Below are 19,153 nucleotides of genomic sequence, written 5' to 3'. Positions count from 1 at the left end.
ACTCTCTTCTTACCTTGGTTTGAAAATTTTCCCGTTTTAATGCTTGATTCCAGGATGAATTTTGAAGAAATGTCATACTATAAGACAGGAGTAAAAAAATATGTGTATACTGCAATATTCAATAACCAGCAGTAAAAGAAAAGTCACATTAGACAGTAAGGTGCAGATTTTATTACAGATTGCTAAATTCTGCAGAGATGAATATACTTGAGCAAAATTGTTGAAAAAAAGCACATATTAGTAGTTGTTCAGCTCAGTTCTATTAATATTATTTTTTTCAGCAATTTTAATAGTTTTAGCAAACAAACCTCCATATGCTTTAAGGTTAATTTTCACCTTTCCCAAATAAATTTCACCATTATTACTTTTATATAGAAATTTCCTTGGGGCTCCTGGGTGACTCAGTGGGTTAAAGTCTCTGTCTTCAGCTCAGGTCATGATCCCAGGGTTCTGGATTGAGCCCCCCCATCCCACTGCATTGCATTGGCTCTCTGCTCAGCGGGGAGCCTGCTTCCCTCTCTCTCTCTCTCTGCTTGCCTCTCTGCCTACTTGTGATCTCGTCTGTCAAATAAAATCTAAAAAAAAAAAAAAATTTCCCTTGTTTTATTTCATTTTTTCTACCTTTTAAAAAATTTAAGCTCAATTTAATTAACTATAGTGTATTATTAGGTTCAGAGGTTAACACCCCGTGCTCATTACCTCAAGTGACCTCCTTAAAGCCCATCACCCAGTTACCCCATCCTCCCAGCGACCTCCCCCCGCCAGCAACCCTGTTTCCTATAGTTAAGAGTCTCATGGTTTGTCTCAAGTCTCTTGTTTTCTGTTATTTATTGTGAAACAAAAATATCGGTTTCTTTCCATGAATAATTATAGAATATTCTGAGAGGGTGTTTATTGAGACAACTACTTTACTTAAAGGGTGCTTATATAGTCTGCAACCTTAAAAAACCCCAACTTAGTTTAAGGTTATAGAACCTATTAGTAGCCAGGTTTAGAATTTCTCTCTAAAAATTCAAGACATTTTAAAATCATTTCAAATTTGAGGGTGTTGTAGGTAATAAGATAGATTGGAAAGGTAGCAATGTCATCAACTATTGATGCTCTTCATCTTTAGTCTGAGATAAACCATTGTCTTGGACATACTTTCACATTTTATTATCTCTCTCATATGAAACTAGTTAAGAATCTGTTGGTCACCAGGCTCTGTGGTGATAGATTATTAAAGGAAGTGGCTTTATGATCTGGCTTCAATTTTTAATGTTAAAAATACTGGCAATACACATACTCAAAAGAAATTTTACTACTTTTTAAATCCCACCTTAATTTCACCCATCATCTCCTTTGTATTCCCATTATTTAAAAGACGGAACAATATGAATTTTAAGTTAGAGGACAAGTCCTTGTTCCAATGGTACAACAAAAAACATCACCACCAAATTAGTTGAGATTTTAATTGTGTACAAACGATGAGTATACATTTTTGACACTTTGCTTTTCATTCTCACGCTTCCCAGATTTTTACCATGACTGAGAACACAAGTGAAAAAAAAATATGTGCGTTATTTTTTAATTCATAAGTTGAAAGGGCTAGGAAGATAGGAACTAAGGAACCGATGTGAAATAGCCACAGGTGATTAAGAACACAATTTTTGAAAGATACGTGAAAATAAGTGGCAACAGAAGTTATTTTCATGGTGATTTCACATCCCACAAATACTCAGATCTGTCATTTGTCACGGCCTGAGTTCTACTTCCAATTTTGCGATCGTGGTTCAGGGGAAAGGAACACGTTCTTCTCGTTCTCTAAGATTGGTGCTTTTGATCTAAAAGCAGAGACCGTGGTGATGAAGCGTAATGCCACGAAACCAGGGGGCAGCGGGAGGGGGAAAAGCCAGGTATCCCCATTCAAGAGGCTCTGCTTCGCTTGTGAGGATCGTCTCGTGGGTTTCGACTTGGAGATGGGATCCTAAAGCACAGGAGAAGCGGATATCCTCCGGCAGTGCGAGCAGACTAAGGAAGCCAGCGGGAAGGTGAGGCGGGACAGGATAACTCCTCCTTCATCCACGGCGGACTCAGCGGCCACTGTGTACCATGGAGCTTTCTAAGCCACTTTCAGGTGCCCTGGTGTTCAGGGGGTCGGGCTGGCCGCGCCCCAGGGCTTGGAAGAGAGGCCCAGCTAGCGGAGTCCTACTCTCGTCCCCTCGGGAGAGCGGCTCGGCGGCTCCGAGAGCGGCCCCGCGGCGCTAACGACGAGGCGCCGGCTCGGCAGGGGATTGCTTCTGTCTGGGGCTCGGTCGAGGCTGCGTTCGTGTCTCGCGCGCACCCGTTCCGCGTTCTCCAGCCAATCCGGCGCTACTCGCGCGCCCAAGAGCGTTCCCCTGTCCTTTTCGGGCTGGGCTGCCTCCTTCCCGCTCCCAGTACTCCGCAGCCGGGCTCTCACACCTCCCCTCACTCTCCACGAGTTCCACGCCTCGCGGTGTGGCTCCGCCCCTGTCCCCGAGTCCGCCCCCGCAACCGTCCGAGCGTGTGCACTCCTTTCCCTTCACTCTCCTGCTATCTAGCGGGTCTGGGTCTCAACGGCCTCACTCGGACGCCTACGCGCGCTCTCCCTCTGCGGCCACCGCGGTCCCCGCCCGCAGCTAGCCGCCTCCGATCTGGACTCGGGGTCGCGCGCCCCGACTCCGCCCCCCCACTCAGCGGACTCGCGCACTCCCGGCCCGGCCTCTACCCCGCGCAGGCCGCGGAGAGCCTGGCCGCCTCCCCCTCCTTCTCCGCTCCTCGCGAGCTCCCCGGGCGCTCTCGCTCTCGCGCTCTCCGAGGCGAGCGCGCTCCCGGCCCGCGCGCTCCGGGCTCCGGCTTCTCCCGGCTCCTGTCAGTGCGGTGACTGCGCTGGGAAACATGGCGACCGAGGGAATGATCCTCACTAACCACGACCATCAAATCCGTGTCGGAGTGCTCACAGGTAACCCGGGAGGGAGGTGCGGGACCGCCGCGGCCGCTTTCCCCGACTAGTCTCAGGCATGTCGCCTGTGGTGACTCTTCTCTGCGGCCTCGGGAGGAGGGAAGGTTGAGGAGGGGGACGGGGGGGCGTTTTACAACCGCGGAGAGCTGACAGAGGTTGGGGTGTTCCTGCGGGCCCCCTCCAGGAGCTGGAGCCGGCCCGCGGGATGTCAGGCCCCAGTGCCTTCGCAGCCGAAGTCCCTGGCCCCGGGGGACCGAGGGGCCGGTGCAGCGGGCGCTGCGGGGCTCCTTGCTGCCGGTGCAGGCGGCGGGATCCCGGCTCCGCAGAGAGAAGCACGCCGCTCTGACTGGCCGGCGCGCTTCCTCCGCTAATGCTCGTCTCGGAGAGGGGGGATTCCCATTTCCACTCCCTCCTTCCCCTCCCCCTATCCCAGCGGCCCCGAGCCGCTCTAGCTTTGCTTGCCCTGGGCACCCGCCGGACACGACACGGGTGAATATCAGGCGAAACTCCGCTCTGCTTTAGGCTGCCCCTGGCCAGCGGGGCATCCCCTCAGTCACCCGTGGGACACCCCTTGTCTCTTTCGAGAGGTTGGGGGATCGTTGCACCCAGACCTCTGAAAGTGTATGCGTTCCGCCTCTCGGAGCTAAGGGCCCTCTGCCCGCCTCTTCCCTTTCTTAGAGGGACGGGCTGCACCCTGCGGCTGGGGCTTTTTACTTGAGAGGGTAGGATTCCCCGACTTGGGCTACTCTGTTCTCCTCCCTTCTGGAACCCACCCCCCCAACCCCACCCCGACGGTCCCAAGGCTTGTGAGGAGCGCACTTTTCCTGGGTCTCGTTTCCCTCACTCGCAGGAGCTGTGTGTGCCCTGCATGTCTGATTCCGTTGCGTTGTATTTGGGTAATATCCCTCAGTTCGGCGATAGGCAGTTGCTGCAGGGCATGACTTCCGAGATGAACAGCAAGCCAATTTGTAGGGGTTTTTGCTGTGGTTCTGTAATTGGCAAGGTTTATGTGTAATTCAGTGGCGAGGTGGGGGTTAAGGAACTATATTTGGAATCTAAGGGCTTAGTTTGGAGTGAAGGAAATTCAAGACACACTGATGTGATTTCGGAAAAAGAAGAGATGTAGACGGGAATCCTTGTGTCTCCCTCGTCCCCCGCCCGTCACTTCTTAATTTTTTTTTTTTTTTCTCTTGTCAAATTCTGACAGGTTGAGACGGTGCTCGGGAAGGGTCTAAATTGAATGAGACTTGCTTTTATTAGGTAGAAAAAAAAATCTCTGTAGATACTGAGTGCTAAGCTTAATTTTGGCTGCTGAGTTTTATGAAAAGGTGTACCCATGGCACCCCTTCTTCTCTTTTAAGTAAAAGGGTTGCTTTGCCCTGGTATGCTTTCCAGTTGTTAATTTTGAATTTTCCTAATCAGAAGCCTCTGGAGAGAGAAACTAGTCTAAACCAGTTGCAGGGAAAGGGAAATCCCCCCTCCCCCAACATCAAATGATACGCTGTTCTCTTCTTTTGGTGCTGAAACTGTTGCCTTGTGTGAAGATTCAGTTGTATTAGAATTCTTAGAGTTGACATTGCTGATTTTCAAAGAATCTAATCGTGGAATGTAAAAATGTATAGCCTATATCAACCTTCAACTTGCATTTTAAATTCCAGCCGGTTTTGAAAATTAATAGAGTAGTAATAGTGAAGCTTTATAGAAATCAAAGTATTTCAGCTGTCCATGGAAATGAAAGGTCAAAGCTGTTTTAAAGTTAAACCACAGAGATTAAAGAAGAATCATATTTTCTTTTGCTCATTTAAGCTTTCCCTAAGAGTTTTATATAGTGAATCATCTTGCCTGGGTCAAGTAACACAGTAGATGCTTATATAGAATACTTTGAAAGATACAGCCCTTATCTATATCCCTGCAGTACAATAGGGCTAACATTGATATGCAAACAACTAAAGAAACAATGTATGTAATTACTGTGTTACAGTTGTTTAAATAAATCACATGTGTGTTTGGGGGCAAAATGTAAAAGGAATTCCATTTCAGAGTGCATTAGGAGCAAATATAACTAACTACCTGAAGGGAGAATTTGGTTAATTTACCAAAGATAAGAAGAAACTGGCATTTTAAAGGGGAGTTGAAAGTCAGTGGCAACCTTTTAAATGAATATGTTTGTGAGGATGAGGCTCTTGAGCAGAATAAAAATGTAACTCAAAGACCTTGAAAAGCTTAGGTGGAATAGGTGGGTGGCATAGGCAAAATGTCAAGGAGAGAAGATAACTTTGGCAGTGAATTAAAGGTAATCTGGAGAAGCTGTCTCATGAAAATGAGGTACAGTAGTTTAGGGGGAAAGGTCTCGGGTCAAGAATAAGGATGTAAGTGAAGGAACAAAAAGGAAGCTGATGGATTTGGGAGAAGTGATAATAGAGGACAATTGGATGTGCTGATAAAATGGATATTTGAAGTCAGAAATAACTGATGTTTTTACTTGAAAAGTTATTGTCTTTTCTGTGGTGGAGCCTGGAAACAGAAGAATCAAAGGAAGGAGCACTAGCCCTCAGTCTGCAATGAGAGGATTTTACTATAGACAACTTATGGTCTTGACATTCCATGTGATTTTGTGCAAGAAAAAAAATACAAAAATGAGGTTATATTGTGTATTTTGTGTCTTTTAGAACTTTAGGTTTTTTTAGTTTTACTGTGTGAAGTTCTTTTAAATTGAACTGAAGTACTATGATTTCATACTTAAGAAAATTGAATTAAGAGGCCACACTTAAAACTGTGATTTAATGAGTTGCAGTTTGTGGCTTTCTTAAAGGTCATAATAGTGATTCTAAGTATTTTATCTATTTTACAAAGGTGGTTGAAAGTGTTGTCTACCCATGCACACTTTTTTTTTTTTTTAAAAAGGTTTTATTTATTTATTTAACAGAGAGAGACAGTGGCAGAGGGAATACAAACAGGGAGAGTGGGAAAGGGAGAAGCTGGCTTCCTAATGAACAGGGAGCCAGATGCTGGGCTCTATTCCCTGGAATCAGGACCTGAGCTGAAGGCAGCTGCTTAATGACTGAGCCACCCACGTGCCCCACCTCGCGCACATTTTGCAATGTGTTTGTATTTTGGTGAAATTGTATTGCCATTTCTCCAAGCCTTCAATTGACTTTCTTTGTGACATTTTAAAAAATTATCTGTTGAGAGATAATATTTATATTTTGAAACTATTGATCCTTTAGATTTTTTTAGTCTTCATCTCAGCTATGAATTTTACAAATAAATGTATGCAATCTGTTGAAACTTCTCCTCAAATAATATTAGAATTTTGAAACAGTGGTAGGACAGTACTTAGCAATGATATTTCTTTTTTGCTTGATGATTCTTGAATCATTTTGGACTAGGAAATTAGATTATAATAATTAGTGTGACATGGCTATTTTAGTTATACAAATTATTTTTCATCAGGAAAGTGGGATTGTTTATATATATAAAAATTGGTTATCATGGAAACATTTTAGGTTGACAGTTATTGCTATCTGTAGGAACAATACCTTTATTAATAACTGTCTTATGTTGATTGCTAGAAATGAGTATTATATGATCTTTGGTGACATGAGATCTAGTTTTTAGTATATGTGTTTTTAATGTTTTCTACTTCTCTTGCTATTTATAACAGAGACTAAACATAATGTGATGATGCATGAGGCAAATAAAGAGATATTTGCTGCTCTGAAGCTAGAAACAAGATGTAGGGCAAATGTAAGATTCCTGCCCCCCCCAATAACATTAGTAGTAATTATACTTATTGCCAGTCTTAACAATTACATTTTAATGTGTCACTTTTCATCTACTTTTTCTAATGAGAACTGTTTATCAGGAGAGCACCGTAATTCTACCATTGTAAGAGCTCCACAGAAACATCAGGAAAATAATGAATATGTGCATTTATATAATATAGAACGAGATAGGTGATACTCCATTGGCTATTTAATATTGTATTAGCTATTGCTAATATTCAGTACTAGCGTATTTAGCACTTAGCTAAAGATGATAATCCATTACTTAAATTTTCACTAACAGTAGTATGGATGATAAAAAGATACAAATTTTTAAGAAAGAGCATTTTGAAGTCATTTTTTGCTACAGTAGTATACATTTTTATTGCACTAAGCTTTAGATCTGTAATCAACAAAAGATATTAGAACAAGTATAAGACCGGATAAGAGAGATAAAAGACTATAAAATAGAGCATCAAAAATATTTGTTGCTTATAGGGAGTATTTTAGTCATTCATAAATAGTTATTCAAAATATTAAAAAAAAAAAACCCTTAGCCAAGGAGATTATAATCAAATTAAGTGTAGAGTTGTTCAAGCATTTATTTTTATTTCATTCCTGAAGCTTATCCTTGTACATAATAAGTTTTCATATGTTTTCTGAAAAGCCTATTTAGTGATAAAGATGTATTTATATACCTGGTTTGAGAATAGGTGTTGTTGTTAAGTAGGCAAATTAGTATTGCAAACCAAATCTGAATCCTACCAAATGGAATTCTGTGTTTTGGCAAACATACCAATATTGATCTGTATGATCATTGTTAAAAAGAATGCTGTGTTTCAAACTAGGTCATTCCTTCCTGAATTTTTGGTTGGAACCAATGTATTAGAGAATTAAATGTTTAGCTAAAGTAGGAAATAACACGTTAAGTTAATTACTAATGTATATACTACTATCATCACTGGCTAAAGACTTCTAAATTATTAGTATGTATGTTGTTACATATTAAGAGTTTTAACTGTATTAAAACCACATATGACTGTTTGACAGTAACTGAGGTGTATAGTGGAGAATCAGCAGTTTGTTGCTGAGGGGAAATGATGAATAAGAATCTATTTTTATTTTTATTGGTGATAGATTCCCATTTAAGGTGAATAGGGTGCTTTTGGAAACAGTAAGTAAAATAGGTAAAACCTATACTTTGTTCCTGTAAATAGGATTGAAGAACAAGAAAACATTTGGAATTTAAGCTGTTAAAAAAAAGAGAGAGAGAGAGAGATCCTAAAAAAGAAATTAATAAAACCACAGGGGATTTTCTCTTTCACATCTGGGCAGAGATGATAAATACCGAGGTTGAAGAAAAGATTATTTAACCTGCTCAAAAGTAATTGGGACTGTAGTTAATATGGACAGCATGGAATCTTAATATTTGAGTAACTAGCCCAAAAGCAAAAGTCTGGTAAAGTAACTTCATGTAGAAGTCTATCCAGGTTGTCTAATGTATTCCTAAGTGAATTTGTATTTAACTAATTAATTTTAATTAAGTAGAATTTCTTGAAAATTTTATAATGAAAATAAACAGCCCCAACAATTTTTATAGTTTTACCAGTAAGTATGCATTTTGAAAGAATGGAATAAAACTTACTATGCTTTAAAAAATTTCCTAATTTGAAAAATAAAGGAGCAAAGAAATGAGATGTGGTAAAAAGGAGCAATACACAATTTGTGTCCTGCTTCTCCTGTTGGGTGCATGACATTGTGTCAAGGGATACTCTTCAAGGATTCTAAGCCTTAGAATCTAAGCTATGGGTGACCAATGTAATAATTCTTGAAGGGTCAGTTTTAAGAGTATGTAATTTAAATCACCTTAATATTAAGATAAGTATGAGTAAATTAGGACAGGATGTGGAATTCATGTGAACTGTTAAGATAAAATTAGAAACTTCAAAGAAATTTCAAGTGAACCCATTATATAACTCCAGACCTCATCAATCTTCTCTGTTATTGATACTTTGGCACCAAAAATTTAAGGAGCACTGGTTCATGGGAAGAACACTTAGAAGACTCACTTTCTAACGCTAGTTTGGCCAGTAAAGTCTTAATATTACTTAAATCTCTCTCTTAGCTTTTCTTACCACTAACCAAAAGGAGTCATTCTCTAAGATCGCTTTAAGTTCTCATGGCAGTATGTTTCTATCCTTTAGCAACTTGAACAGCTGGAAAGAGAAATATAGGATATTAGACTTAGTTAATAATTTTAATGAGATCATTATGGAAGAGGTAGATTATAGAGGAAAAAAAAGCAATAGAATAAGAATGGAAGAAAAGATAAAAATTTTAGAGATTAAGTCCTGTCAGTATAACTGAAGGAACAATATTAAATTTTTTTTTTAGAAATTTAGAAATTTTTGTGGCCTTAATAATCTTCTTTTTATTATCAGTAGTTTCACTTCTACACTTAATTTCAGACTCCGCTCAAGCCTCCCTTCCTCAACAAAATCCTAGGAATTATCCTCTACAATGATGTCTTTCTTTGTTTTCCTGCAGTATTTATAAATGTTGTCTATACCCTGGGGGCACCTGGGTGGCTCAGTGGGTTAAGCCTCTGCCTGCGAGTCGTGGTCTTAGGGTCCTGGGATTGAGCCCCGCATCAGGCCCTCTGCTCAGTAGGGAGCCTGCTCCCCTCCCTTCTCTGCCTACTTGTGATCTCTGTCTGTCAAGTAAATAAATAAAATCTTTTTAAAAAAATGTTATCTATACCCTATAATCATGTATATGTGGAAAGCTGCAAGGTGTAGTTAAAAGACAAAAAAGAAAAAAAAAAAAGAAAAAGGACTTTTGAGTTGAAGAGACTTGGATTTCAGACCCAGATTTGCTCTTTATTTTGGGAAGTCATTTAATCTCTCTGAATTTCAGTTTCCGTCTCCAAAATGAAGATGGCAATACTTACTTCACAGAGTTGTAAGAACTGAGATAATGTATGTGAAAATGTCTACTCTTTATGTCTAACTTGGATAATATATTCAATAGTCTTTACTCCTTTCCTCATCATATGTTGCTTTGATGTAGTTTGCTAACAGCTTCATGTATAAACATCTTAGGTAAAGTAGATTTTAAAGTTCTTGAAACAGTTGATTGTATGCTTTACTTCTTCTGTGCCATTTTGTCATAGCACCTCTTAACGTAATTGCATAGAAGATGTCTAATAAAAAATTGGGTGGTGTGACATTTATATAGTGGCTTAAGAATTAGCTACCCAGAAACATTTAGGTAAATCAGATATTCACTGTTATTACTAAGAAGACAGTTCAGGGGGTTAGTATTGTTCTATAAATTGTAAGAGGAAGATACTAATAATGTGTATTTGAAACATTGGCATGCTATCAGATTTGACATATTGTTTCTTAGTTGATGGGCAAGTCTGTATGAGGATTATTTTAGAGTGATTTTATAGTAATTTTTAAAAATGTCATCTTAAAAATGAAAAACTTGTAGGTTGAATAAATTCTGAAAATGTTATTTTGAAGGTTAGTTCTGATAGTCAAAATAGCAAAATAGCATAAAATAGGAATCAAAAGTTTTATCTCTTCTACCCCTTCTCTCCTTCCTCCTCCCCCTCCTCCCCTCCTACCTTCCTCCTTCTCCCTCCCCTTTAAAAAAAAAAAGATTTTATTTATTCATTTGAAAGAGAGAAAGCACAAGCAGGGGGAGAGGCAGAGAGGGAGAACCAGACTCCCCGCTGAGTTGGGAACTGGATGTGGGGCTCCATCCCAGGACCTGGGAATCATGACCTGAGTAGAAAGCAGGTGCTTAACCACCTGAGCCATCCAGGTGCCCCTGCTTCCTTTTTCTTTTTGAAGTAGGCTCTATGCCCAGCATAGAGTCCAGTGCAGGGCTTGAACTCACAACTGATTGAGACCTGTACTGAGATCAAGAGTTGGTTGCTTAACTGACTGAGTCACCTCAGTCACTTTCAAGACACTTAATTACATTTTACTTGTTTCCTTTGCTTTGAATGGGGGTAATTATGCTTATCTAATAGGGGTAATGTGAAGAACAAAGGAAATAATGTATTCAGTATTCAACACCTACTATGTGCTAGGCTCTGTGCTAAAGTAAGGGATTCAGCGGTGAGTAAGATATAGTCCTTGTCCTCTTGTAGCTTATTTTAGCATTAGTAGGAAGACCTTGTTTAGTCAAGTTGGACATTAACAAATTCATGCTTCATTTATGTTGCAAAAGTGCTACTGTATTTTGTTTTTGATGTAGAAGCGTAAATGCCAAAATTATGTTCACGTCAAGCCATTTTTGGCTCAAAATTTTAAACCATTATATATTTCCTGTTTTGTAAGAATATACTGAACATAATTTAATTATTTTTTTTTTCACTTGGGTTTAAGTAAATATAGGTAACATTTATCAGGCCTATAATACATGGTATACATATGTTCTCTTTGTGCTAAGCACTTGACACATGTTATTTAATTCTTATAACTGTTATAAGTTGCCCTTCATCTTCTAGTTTCTAACCTACTATAACCTTGGGAAGCACCTAAACAACCTTGCTAAGAATTATATATGATAGGACATCTAGTTAGACTTGCAGGTCTAAAGAATAATTGTTTTCACTTTTGGGTTGAGGGCATCAGAGGATGAATGGTATTACTATAAGACCAAAAGAAATTTACTTGTTTCTTTGTACTTTGAGATTACAGGATCATGGCTAATTGTATCTGCCTGATACTGAAAATGCTAATAAAAATGCAAAAACTTGTGAAAGGAAGAGACCAAGTACAGTCTGAGTGCTAAATAGAAATGTACTGTTAGGTTCTTTTCTTGTTATTTTACAAACATTAAGAAAAAAGTATACTTGGAATTAACTTAGCATTTTGCTCAGGGCATTATCCCAGGGTCCTGGGATTGAGTTGTACATCAGGCTCCTTATTCAACAGGGAGCCTGTTTCTCTCTCTGGCTGCTGCTCCCCCTGCTATATGCTCACTCACTCTCTCTGACAAATAAATAAATAAAATCTTAAAAAAAAAGAAGGTGAAACATTTAAAAAATGTGATCCCTATTCTGCTTCCACTTCAACGAGTCAATAGTGAATTTTGATTCTAATGCAAATTAAAAAAATTATGCTTTAATAAAATTAATATCCCCACAATAGTAATTGGATTTCAATTTAGTCGCAAGTGGGACATCTTCTAAATTCTTACAATGTTTTAAATGAGTTTACAGACTTGTGGAGTATATTTGTGTTGTAAGGTATGTAACAGTATGGAAAGGTAAAGTATGAATTAAGCCCTATCTCTCTACTTTCCCAGTCTCTCTCTAGTGTTAATCACTTTTAAGATTGTTTATTTTTGTTTATTCTAAATGCAAGCACATATTTATTACATCAGAGTCTGCAAATTGGCATACCAGTGGCCATAACTGACCAGTACATGTTTCATTAGACCCCTGCTGTGTTTTTACAAAAAGTATTTTTCTGGGGCACCTGGGTTGCTCAGTTGTTTGAACATCTGACTCTTTGGCTCTGGTCATAATCTCATGGATTGTGAAATCCAGCCCCATTTCAGGCTCCATGCTCAATGGGGAGTCTACTTGAAGATTCTCTCCCTCTACTTCTGCCCCCACTTGCATGTTCGCTGTTTCTCGTTCTAAAATAAATAACAAACCTTTTTTAAAAAGTATGTTTCTAACATTTAAAAGAGGTATATTTCGTATAAACCTGTATTTTTAACTTTTTAAAATTCAGCAACACTGTAGCCTCTTTCTCACATGACAATAGTTGGTTAGAGTGGTTGTCCTTGGAAATAGGACATGTATTCTCCAGTTTCTCACAATTCCCATTTAACCTATTTATATTTTCTGCCTAGATCTATAGTCCTTTGAATTTGTAACCTTTGCTTATTCATAGTATTTTGCACCTCCCTTCCTTTCTAGCATGTCTTGGACATCTTTTTGTATTAGCGAAAATAATAGTTAACTTTGTTCAGAGCTTACCAAATGTGAAATATTTTTCTGAGCCTGTTATAGAGCCTATTAATTCATTTAATCTTTTGATGGTATCACTGTGTTACAGTTGAGGAAATTATAGCAGAGAGATTAAGTAATTTGCCCAAATTACTGGGTTAAGAGGCAAAGTTAAAGTCCGAGCTGCAAATTAAACCCATGTAGTCTCTTCCTAGAGTATAAGCTCTTAATCACTATGTTATACTCCTTAGCATGTAGCAATAAGTTCATATACATTTTTTCCTTTTAATGGGTTTATCATATTGCATCATAAGATATGTGGTATTTAATCATCAACCCTCCAAATTTCTTATGTGTTCTGTGACAGATGTTGTAGACAGTTAACATTATACATTTTATCTTTGTATATTTGTGATCTGTTTTTAAATGTGAGATCAGTTACTATAATTTTTAGGTCAATGGTATATGAATTTTAAAATTTTGATGGAAATTACAAACTTACCTTCCAAAAAGAATGTACTAATTGTAATTAATATTACCTTCTTTTTTGTTTTTTAATTTTTTAATATTTTTTAAAGATTTTATTTATTTGACAAAGAGAGACACAGTGAGAGAGGGAACACAAGCAGAGGGAGTGGGAGAGGGAGAAGCAGGCTTCCCGCAGAGCAGGGAGCCAGATGAGGGGCTGGATCCCAGGATCGAGCCTAAGGCTAGACGCTTAATGACTGAGCCATCTAGGCACCCATTTTTTTTTTTTTTTTTAAATCTTTACAAGATCTTTTAAGATCTCTTTCTTGAATTACATATGTGGATTAGGACCTTTTTATTGCAAATGACAGATACAGAGCTCAAAATTAGCTTACATTAAAACGGGAAGTTATTAATTTACATAGGCATGGAGTATAGAGGAGGAACTCCCTTTAGGGAATTAATGTAATCATGAATTCTTTTTTTCCTTTTAAAGATTTTATTTATTTATTTGAAAGAAAGAGAGATAGCGAGAGTGGGGAGGGGAAGAGGGAGAGGAAGAATAGGCTCCCTGCTGGGCAGGGAGCCCCATGTGGGGTTTGATCCCGGGGCTCTGGGATCATGACCTGAGCTGAAGGCAGATGCTTAACTGAGGGAGCCACCCAGGCACCCCTTAATCATGAATCCTTAGTCTCCATTTCAGTGCTTTGTTTTTCTGAGCATGGTGCAAGCTGATTTCCTTCATGTAGATGCTCTTTTACCTGACTTGGCCCACATGTCCATCTATGAGTCAATCATTATAACTAGGAGAATTTGGGCTGTGGTTAGCCAGGTCTGTATCACATGTCTATCCTAGGAGTGGGACACTAAACAGGCAGCCTCACCAGAACCTCGTAGAAAGGGGAAAGGGAAGCCTTCCAAAGAAGTGGAGGTTCTGCTACTAGGAAGGGAAAAGTGTGCTTGGGCAGAAAATTCTTCTTGTAGGAGTTCCCTGAATTCTTACGCCTTTTTTCTTTCTTTTTTTCTTTTTCCTAAGAATGTAGTTTATTATATCTGCCCCTTTTCCTTTTTCTCCTGTTTGTTCAGTGAAAATGGTTCTCTGGCAGATAGTTATAAACTCGAACTGGAGCAAGTTTAAGGTGTGAGAAATAGTGGGTTAAATTCAGGGTCCCCTAATATCAATAGTGACTAATTGATATGATAATTAACTGAGTTCAACTTTTTCATGCTGTGTATATAAATGCTTATCTAAGGACATTTTAGAACAGTAGTGTACATGTAATAGAGTTAGATTTTACTATTTGTTTTCTAAATTTTGTTCTAGCAGCATTTCTCTGGGAGATGTTATAATAGGTATGGTGTGAAGAGGTTTTTCTTTTCTTTCTTTATTTTTTTTAAAGATTATTTATTTATTTATTTGACAGAGAGAGATCACAAGTAGGCAGAGAGAGAGAGGAGGAAGCAGACTCCCTGCTGAGCAGAGAGCCCAATGCGGGACTCGATCCCAGGACCCTGAGATTGTGACCTGAGCTGAAGGCAGTGGCTTAACCCACTGAGCCACCCAGGCACCCGAGGTTTTTGTTTTCAAGTTAATTTGGGAAGTGCTATATAACTTATCCCTTCTTTTGGAGATATTAAAAATAAAGATATTAAAAATATTAAAAATGTATTCTCTAATGTATTAGATGTATTAAAACATATTAATATATTAAAGATGTGAGTAATATTACAGTTGTGGATCCTGGTGAACTTTATTTAGTCTAGTGTTTCTGAAACTTTGAGAATGGAACACTTTTTCAAGGCACACCAGAATTCACTTCTTTGGGAAATAGTGGTTTTTCCCCTGCAAATGGTCTGCTGGAAGTCTATGTAAGACCCTTATATTTCTTCTTTTAGCTTTTTTCGGTAGAAGTATTGGTTACCTAAATAATTTATATTGGGAAAATTAATTCTTTTATTTTAGATTTGTGTATATATATATATCATGTCTATATGTGTGTGAGAGTGTGTATGTGTGTGTGTATTTCCCCCCCACCTCCCATTTTCCCCCCATATTAATATACTGGCTGAATGTATTCTCTTATTCAGAAAATCTGTAATAGCCTAAACTAGACAGACCAGTCTTCACTTGATCTTAGTCAAAAGGCCAAGAAGCGATAGACAGACCAGTCTTGGTTCTGTAATTAGTACATGGGAAAGAATACAGGATCAAGTTCTGTTTTGGATTTTTCCAGTAGCTGTTTGGTATCTTTATCTGTGAAATGTAAAGTCTAAGAGATGCTCTCTAAAATCTCCTTCAGCTCTAAAATCTTATTAATCCCAAACTCAGAATATACTTCATGTTTACCATTCTCTTATTGCTTGTATTCATGTTATCTGCAATCTGTTACTGACAGCTCTGTTATGATCTGAAATGCCTTTCTTACTTCAAATAGGAAAAATTGTTAGAAAAAGACACTGACATTCATGCCAAGTATAAATGGAAATAAGTGTCCGTTACTTCCACTGCGTAATACGTGTAATTTTATTTCCTTCAATAGTACATGCCACAGAGTTCAAGTTGCAAAATGCTTAAAGTTTAGAATAAAAATTAGATGTATGTAAGTGTAATAACTGGTTCACAAAATGAAGCTTAGAAGGATACTAGTGATTTAGAGGTATTGAAATATTACATTTTTCTTTTTTAATTAATAGAGATTTACCAGAGATCTGGAAAGCAAAGATGATAATACTCCCCTCAAAAGTTGTGAATATTTTGCTTACATATTTAAAGTAAAGCTATTGTAAAAATAAGACCTATACTTAAAAAAAAAAAGATTTATTTATCTTTATTTTAGAGTGCGGGTCTGCTAGGGGGGCGGGGGTGGTATGTGAGGGGTGCAGGTGAGTAGTGGGGAGGGGAAAGGGAAAGAATCTCAAAATGACTCCCCACTGAGTGCAGAGCGCAATGTAGGACTCCATCCCACAACCCTGAGATGGTGACCTGAGCTGAAATCCAGAGTTGAATGCTTAACTCACTGAGCCACTTAGGTCCCCAGACATATACTTTTAATGAACAATATGTTTTAGATTTACACAGATACTTGGACTAGTAGGTAGGCTCTGGATTAGACTACCTGGGTTTATACCAAAGTTAAATGAAGTTAAAATTTTAGAGTTACTTAACTTCTCTAAGCTATGTTTTTCTCATCTGTAAAATGGCAAATAATACCAATGCTGCTTAAACTGTAAAAGTTTAATGAATATGCCCACATGATAAGTACTCATTAAATGTTTGTTGTTGTGTATTATAATACATTTGAAAATAATTACCTTTATAAACATGGTAGTAGAAATCAGCCAATACAGTGTTTATTTTATTATTATTTTTTTAAAGTAAGCTCTACATGTGATGTAGGGCTTAAATTCATGATCCCGAGATCGAGAGTCACATGATCTACTGATTGGGCCAGCCAGCCACCCCCACCAGTACAGCTTTTAGCTATCTGATCTAGCCAGTTTATCTTCATGCCATTTTTCTACTATTTTAATGCAATTTAATTTAATGAGCTTGTTTAAAGATTAGTACTGTCCAGGGGTACTCCTTGATCTAAATTCTTATTTTTTTTTTTAAAGATTTTATTTATTTATTTGACAGACAGAGATCACAAGTAGCCCGAGAGGCAGGCAGAGAGAGAGGAAAGGAAGCAGGCTCCCTGCTGAGCAGAGAGCCCGATGTGGGACTCGATCCCAGAACCCTGGGATCATGACCTGCGCTGAAGGCAGAGGCTTTAACCCACTGAGCCACCCAGGCGCCCTTAAATTCTTATTTTTAACTTGAGTTTTGGGCTGTTAAAGTCAGAAGATGGTATTTGTAGTGTAGTAACTAATGACAAAAATTTGATATTTTTGAGGTATAGGTTGAAACTGAAGTATATATGGGCGACAGTTTCTGATACTCTCTAAGGCATGTTAAGATCTATGGAGAAAACTGCCTCTCTATACGCCTGTGTGGTATTGTTATCGAGTTCTATAGTAAAAGAAAGTGGAAATGTTTTAAATGTACAATGGTGCAGTGATACAGGGTGGTAAAGTGGGAGCAAAATAAAACTGCACAGATAATTGTTGATTTGTAGAAGAGAGATTTTTAACTGGTAGATGAGGAAAATAGTGAACCCCAGGGATAAAGATCTAAGGCTTAGGCCTTATTATGCTTAGATTGAAGTACAATGAGTTGGGTTATAAGGCAAAGGAATATTGAATGTAAAAAGGTAGAAGTACTTTATGAAATAACAGATGCCAAAAGAAAATCTATAGAATTTAGAGCATTGCCAAAGATAATTTTTGGCAGGAAAGTTTGAGAATCATTGACTTAGGTTAATATTGGACTTGGCTTCTTCTGCAGATGGGTCTGTGAAGTATTGTTAGGTAAAAACAAAACTGTCAACTATGCATCTTAAACATTCATTCCTTTCTGATTCTTAATGCAATCCAGAAGTGGGTCATATCTAATATATGAGAAACTTGAAATGGATACACCCCTCCTCCCCCACCCCCAGCTCCTATAGTAGGAAAGAACACTTATAAGCAGTGAAGTAATTGTGGATCTGATTTTATTACTCTTGTTTTCCTGTCCATGATTAATATAGTAGTATGACTATAGCCTTACTTGTTAACAAACAATACAACCCAGATCAATATTGTCTTAGTCCTTTTGGGTTAATGTAACAAAGTACTATAGACTAGGTGGCCTATAAAAAACAGAAATTTATTTTTTATGGTTCTAGATGTTGGTAAGTCCAAGATCAAGTTACCAGCAGATCTGATGTCCAGTGAGGGTCCACTTCCTGGTTGACAGACAACTATCTTCTTTTTCTTCTTCTTCTTCTTTTTTTTAAGATTTTATATATTTATTTGACACCGAGAGAGATCACAAGTAGGTAGAGAGGCAGGCAGAGAGAGAGAGAGAGAGAGAGAAGCAGGCTCCCTGCTGAGCAGAGAGCTTGATGTGGGACTCAATCCCAGGACCCTGAGATCATGACCTGAGCCAAAGGAAGCAGCTTAACCCACTGAGCTACCCAGGCACCCTCTTCTATCTTCTAAAGTGGCAGAAATGGGAAGTCTCTAGGTCTCTTTTATAAGGGTATAAGGGTACTAATTCCATCCTCTTGACCTAATCATCTCCCAAAGGCTCTACCTCCAAACACCAGCCCACTGTGGGGATAGGTTTTAACATAATGAATTTTAGTAGAAGACAAACATTCAGCTTGTGGCAAGCACGAGATCTGCTTTACATCATGTGAGGCTAAAACTACTAAATATTTATAGTGTCATCTACCCTTTGAGTATGAGGAGTTGGTTGTAGAGTAGGTTTACATTTTTAGTCATTTATATATTAAAAGCACTTGCCAAGTACTATATGCTAGGTTTACCAAATTTTTTTCTGTAAAGGGCCAGATAGTAAATATTTTAAGCTTTTGTGGGCCTTGTGATTTCTATCACAGCTATTCAGTAGCAGAGTAGACAATATGTAAATGCACAAGCATTTATTTATAAAAACGGATTATGAGCCAAAGTTGGCCAGTTCATGCACCAAGATGTAGTTTGGGTTAGGAAAGTATAATTCCAAGTTACTTGCATGTGAATTGAACTTTTGTATGAGTTAAAATTTGCATTTATAAACCATGCAAAATTTAGTGGCTTAAAACTACAGTTTAATGTCTCTCACATTTCTACGAATTAACTCTGTGGTTCTGCTGTAGGCATTAGTTGGGGTTCTGTTATGACTGCAGTCACCTGGAAGCTTAAATGGGACTGTTGTCCACGGCCGGTTCTACATGTGGATTTATCCACATGGCTGATTCATTAGCCTCATGGTGTGATGGCTCGTCTCCAAGAAGTATTCCAAGAGCAAGCATTATGAGAGGGAGGAAGCAGAAGCTGCCAGGCCAATTAAGGTATAGGCCTGAAACTGGCATAGCTTCAATTTCAACCATTATTTTA

General features: G+C 38.6%; 1 protein-coding gene across 16 annotated transcripts in view; it reads left to right on the top strand.

The window, feature by feature from the left end:
• The first annotated feature begins 1,439 nt into the window (after window positions 1–1,439).
• GPHN (gephyrin) overlaps window positions 1,440–19,153 on the top strand; it is a 643,001-nt gene continuing 625,287 nt past the window's right edge. For all 16 annotated transcript variants that reach the window (XM_082734092.1, XM_082734090.1, XM_082734087.1 and 13 more), the window contains exon 1: window positions 1,440–2,962. In XM_082734092.1, the coding sequence (XP_082590218.1) occupies window positions 2,899–2,962 (64 nt within the window). In that variant the 5' untranslated portion in view covers window positions 1,440–2,898. The remainder of the gene's footprint in view (window positions 2,963–19,153) is intronic.

Source organism: Mustela nivalis (assembly GCF_964662115.1).
Source record: "Mustela nivalis genome assembly, chromosome: 6".
NCBI lineage: Eukaryota > Metazoa > Chordata > Mammalia > Carnivora > Mustelidae > Mustela > Mustela nivalis.
Note: the sequence above shows the minus strand (reverse complement) of the source record. Positions and strands in the feature narration are given on the sequence as shown.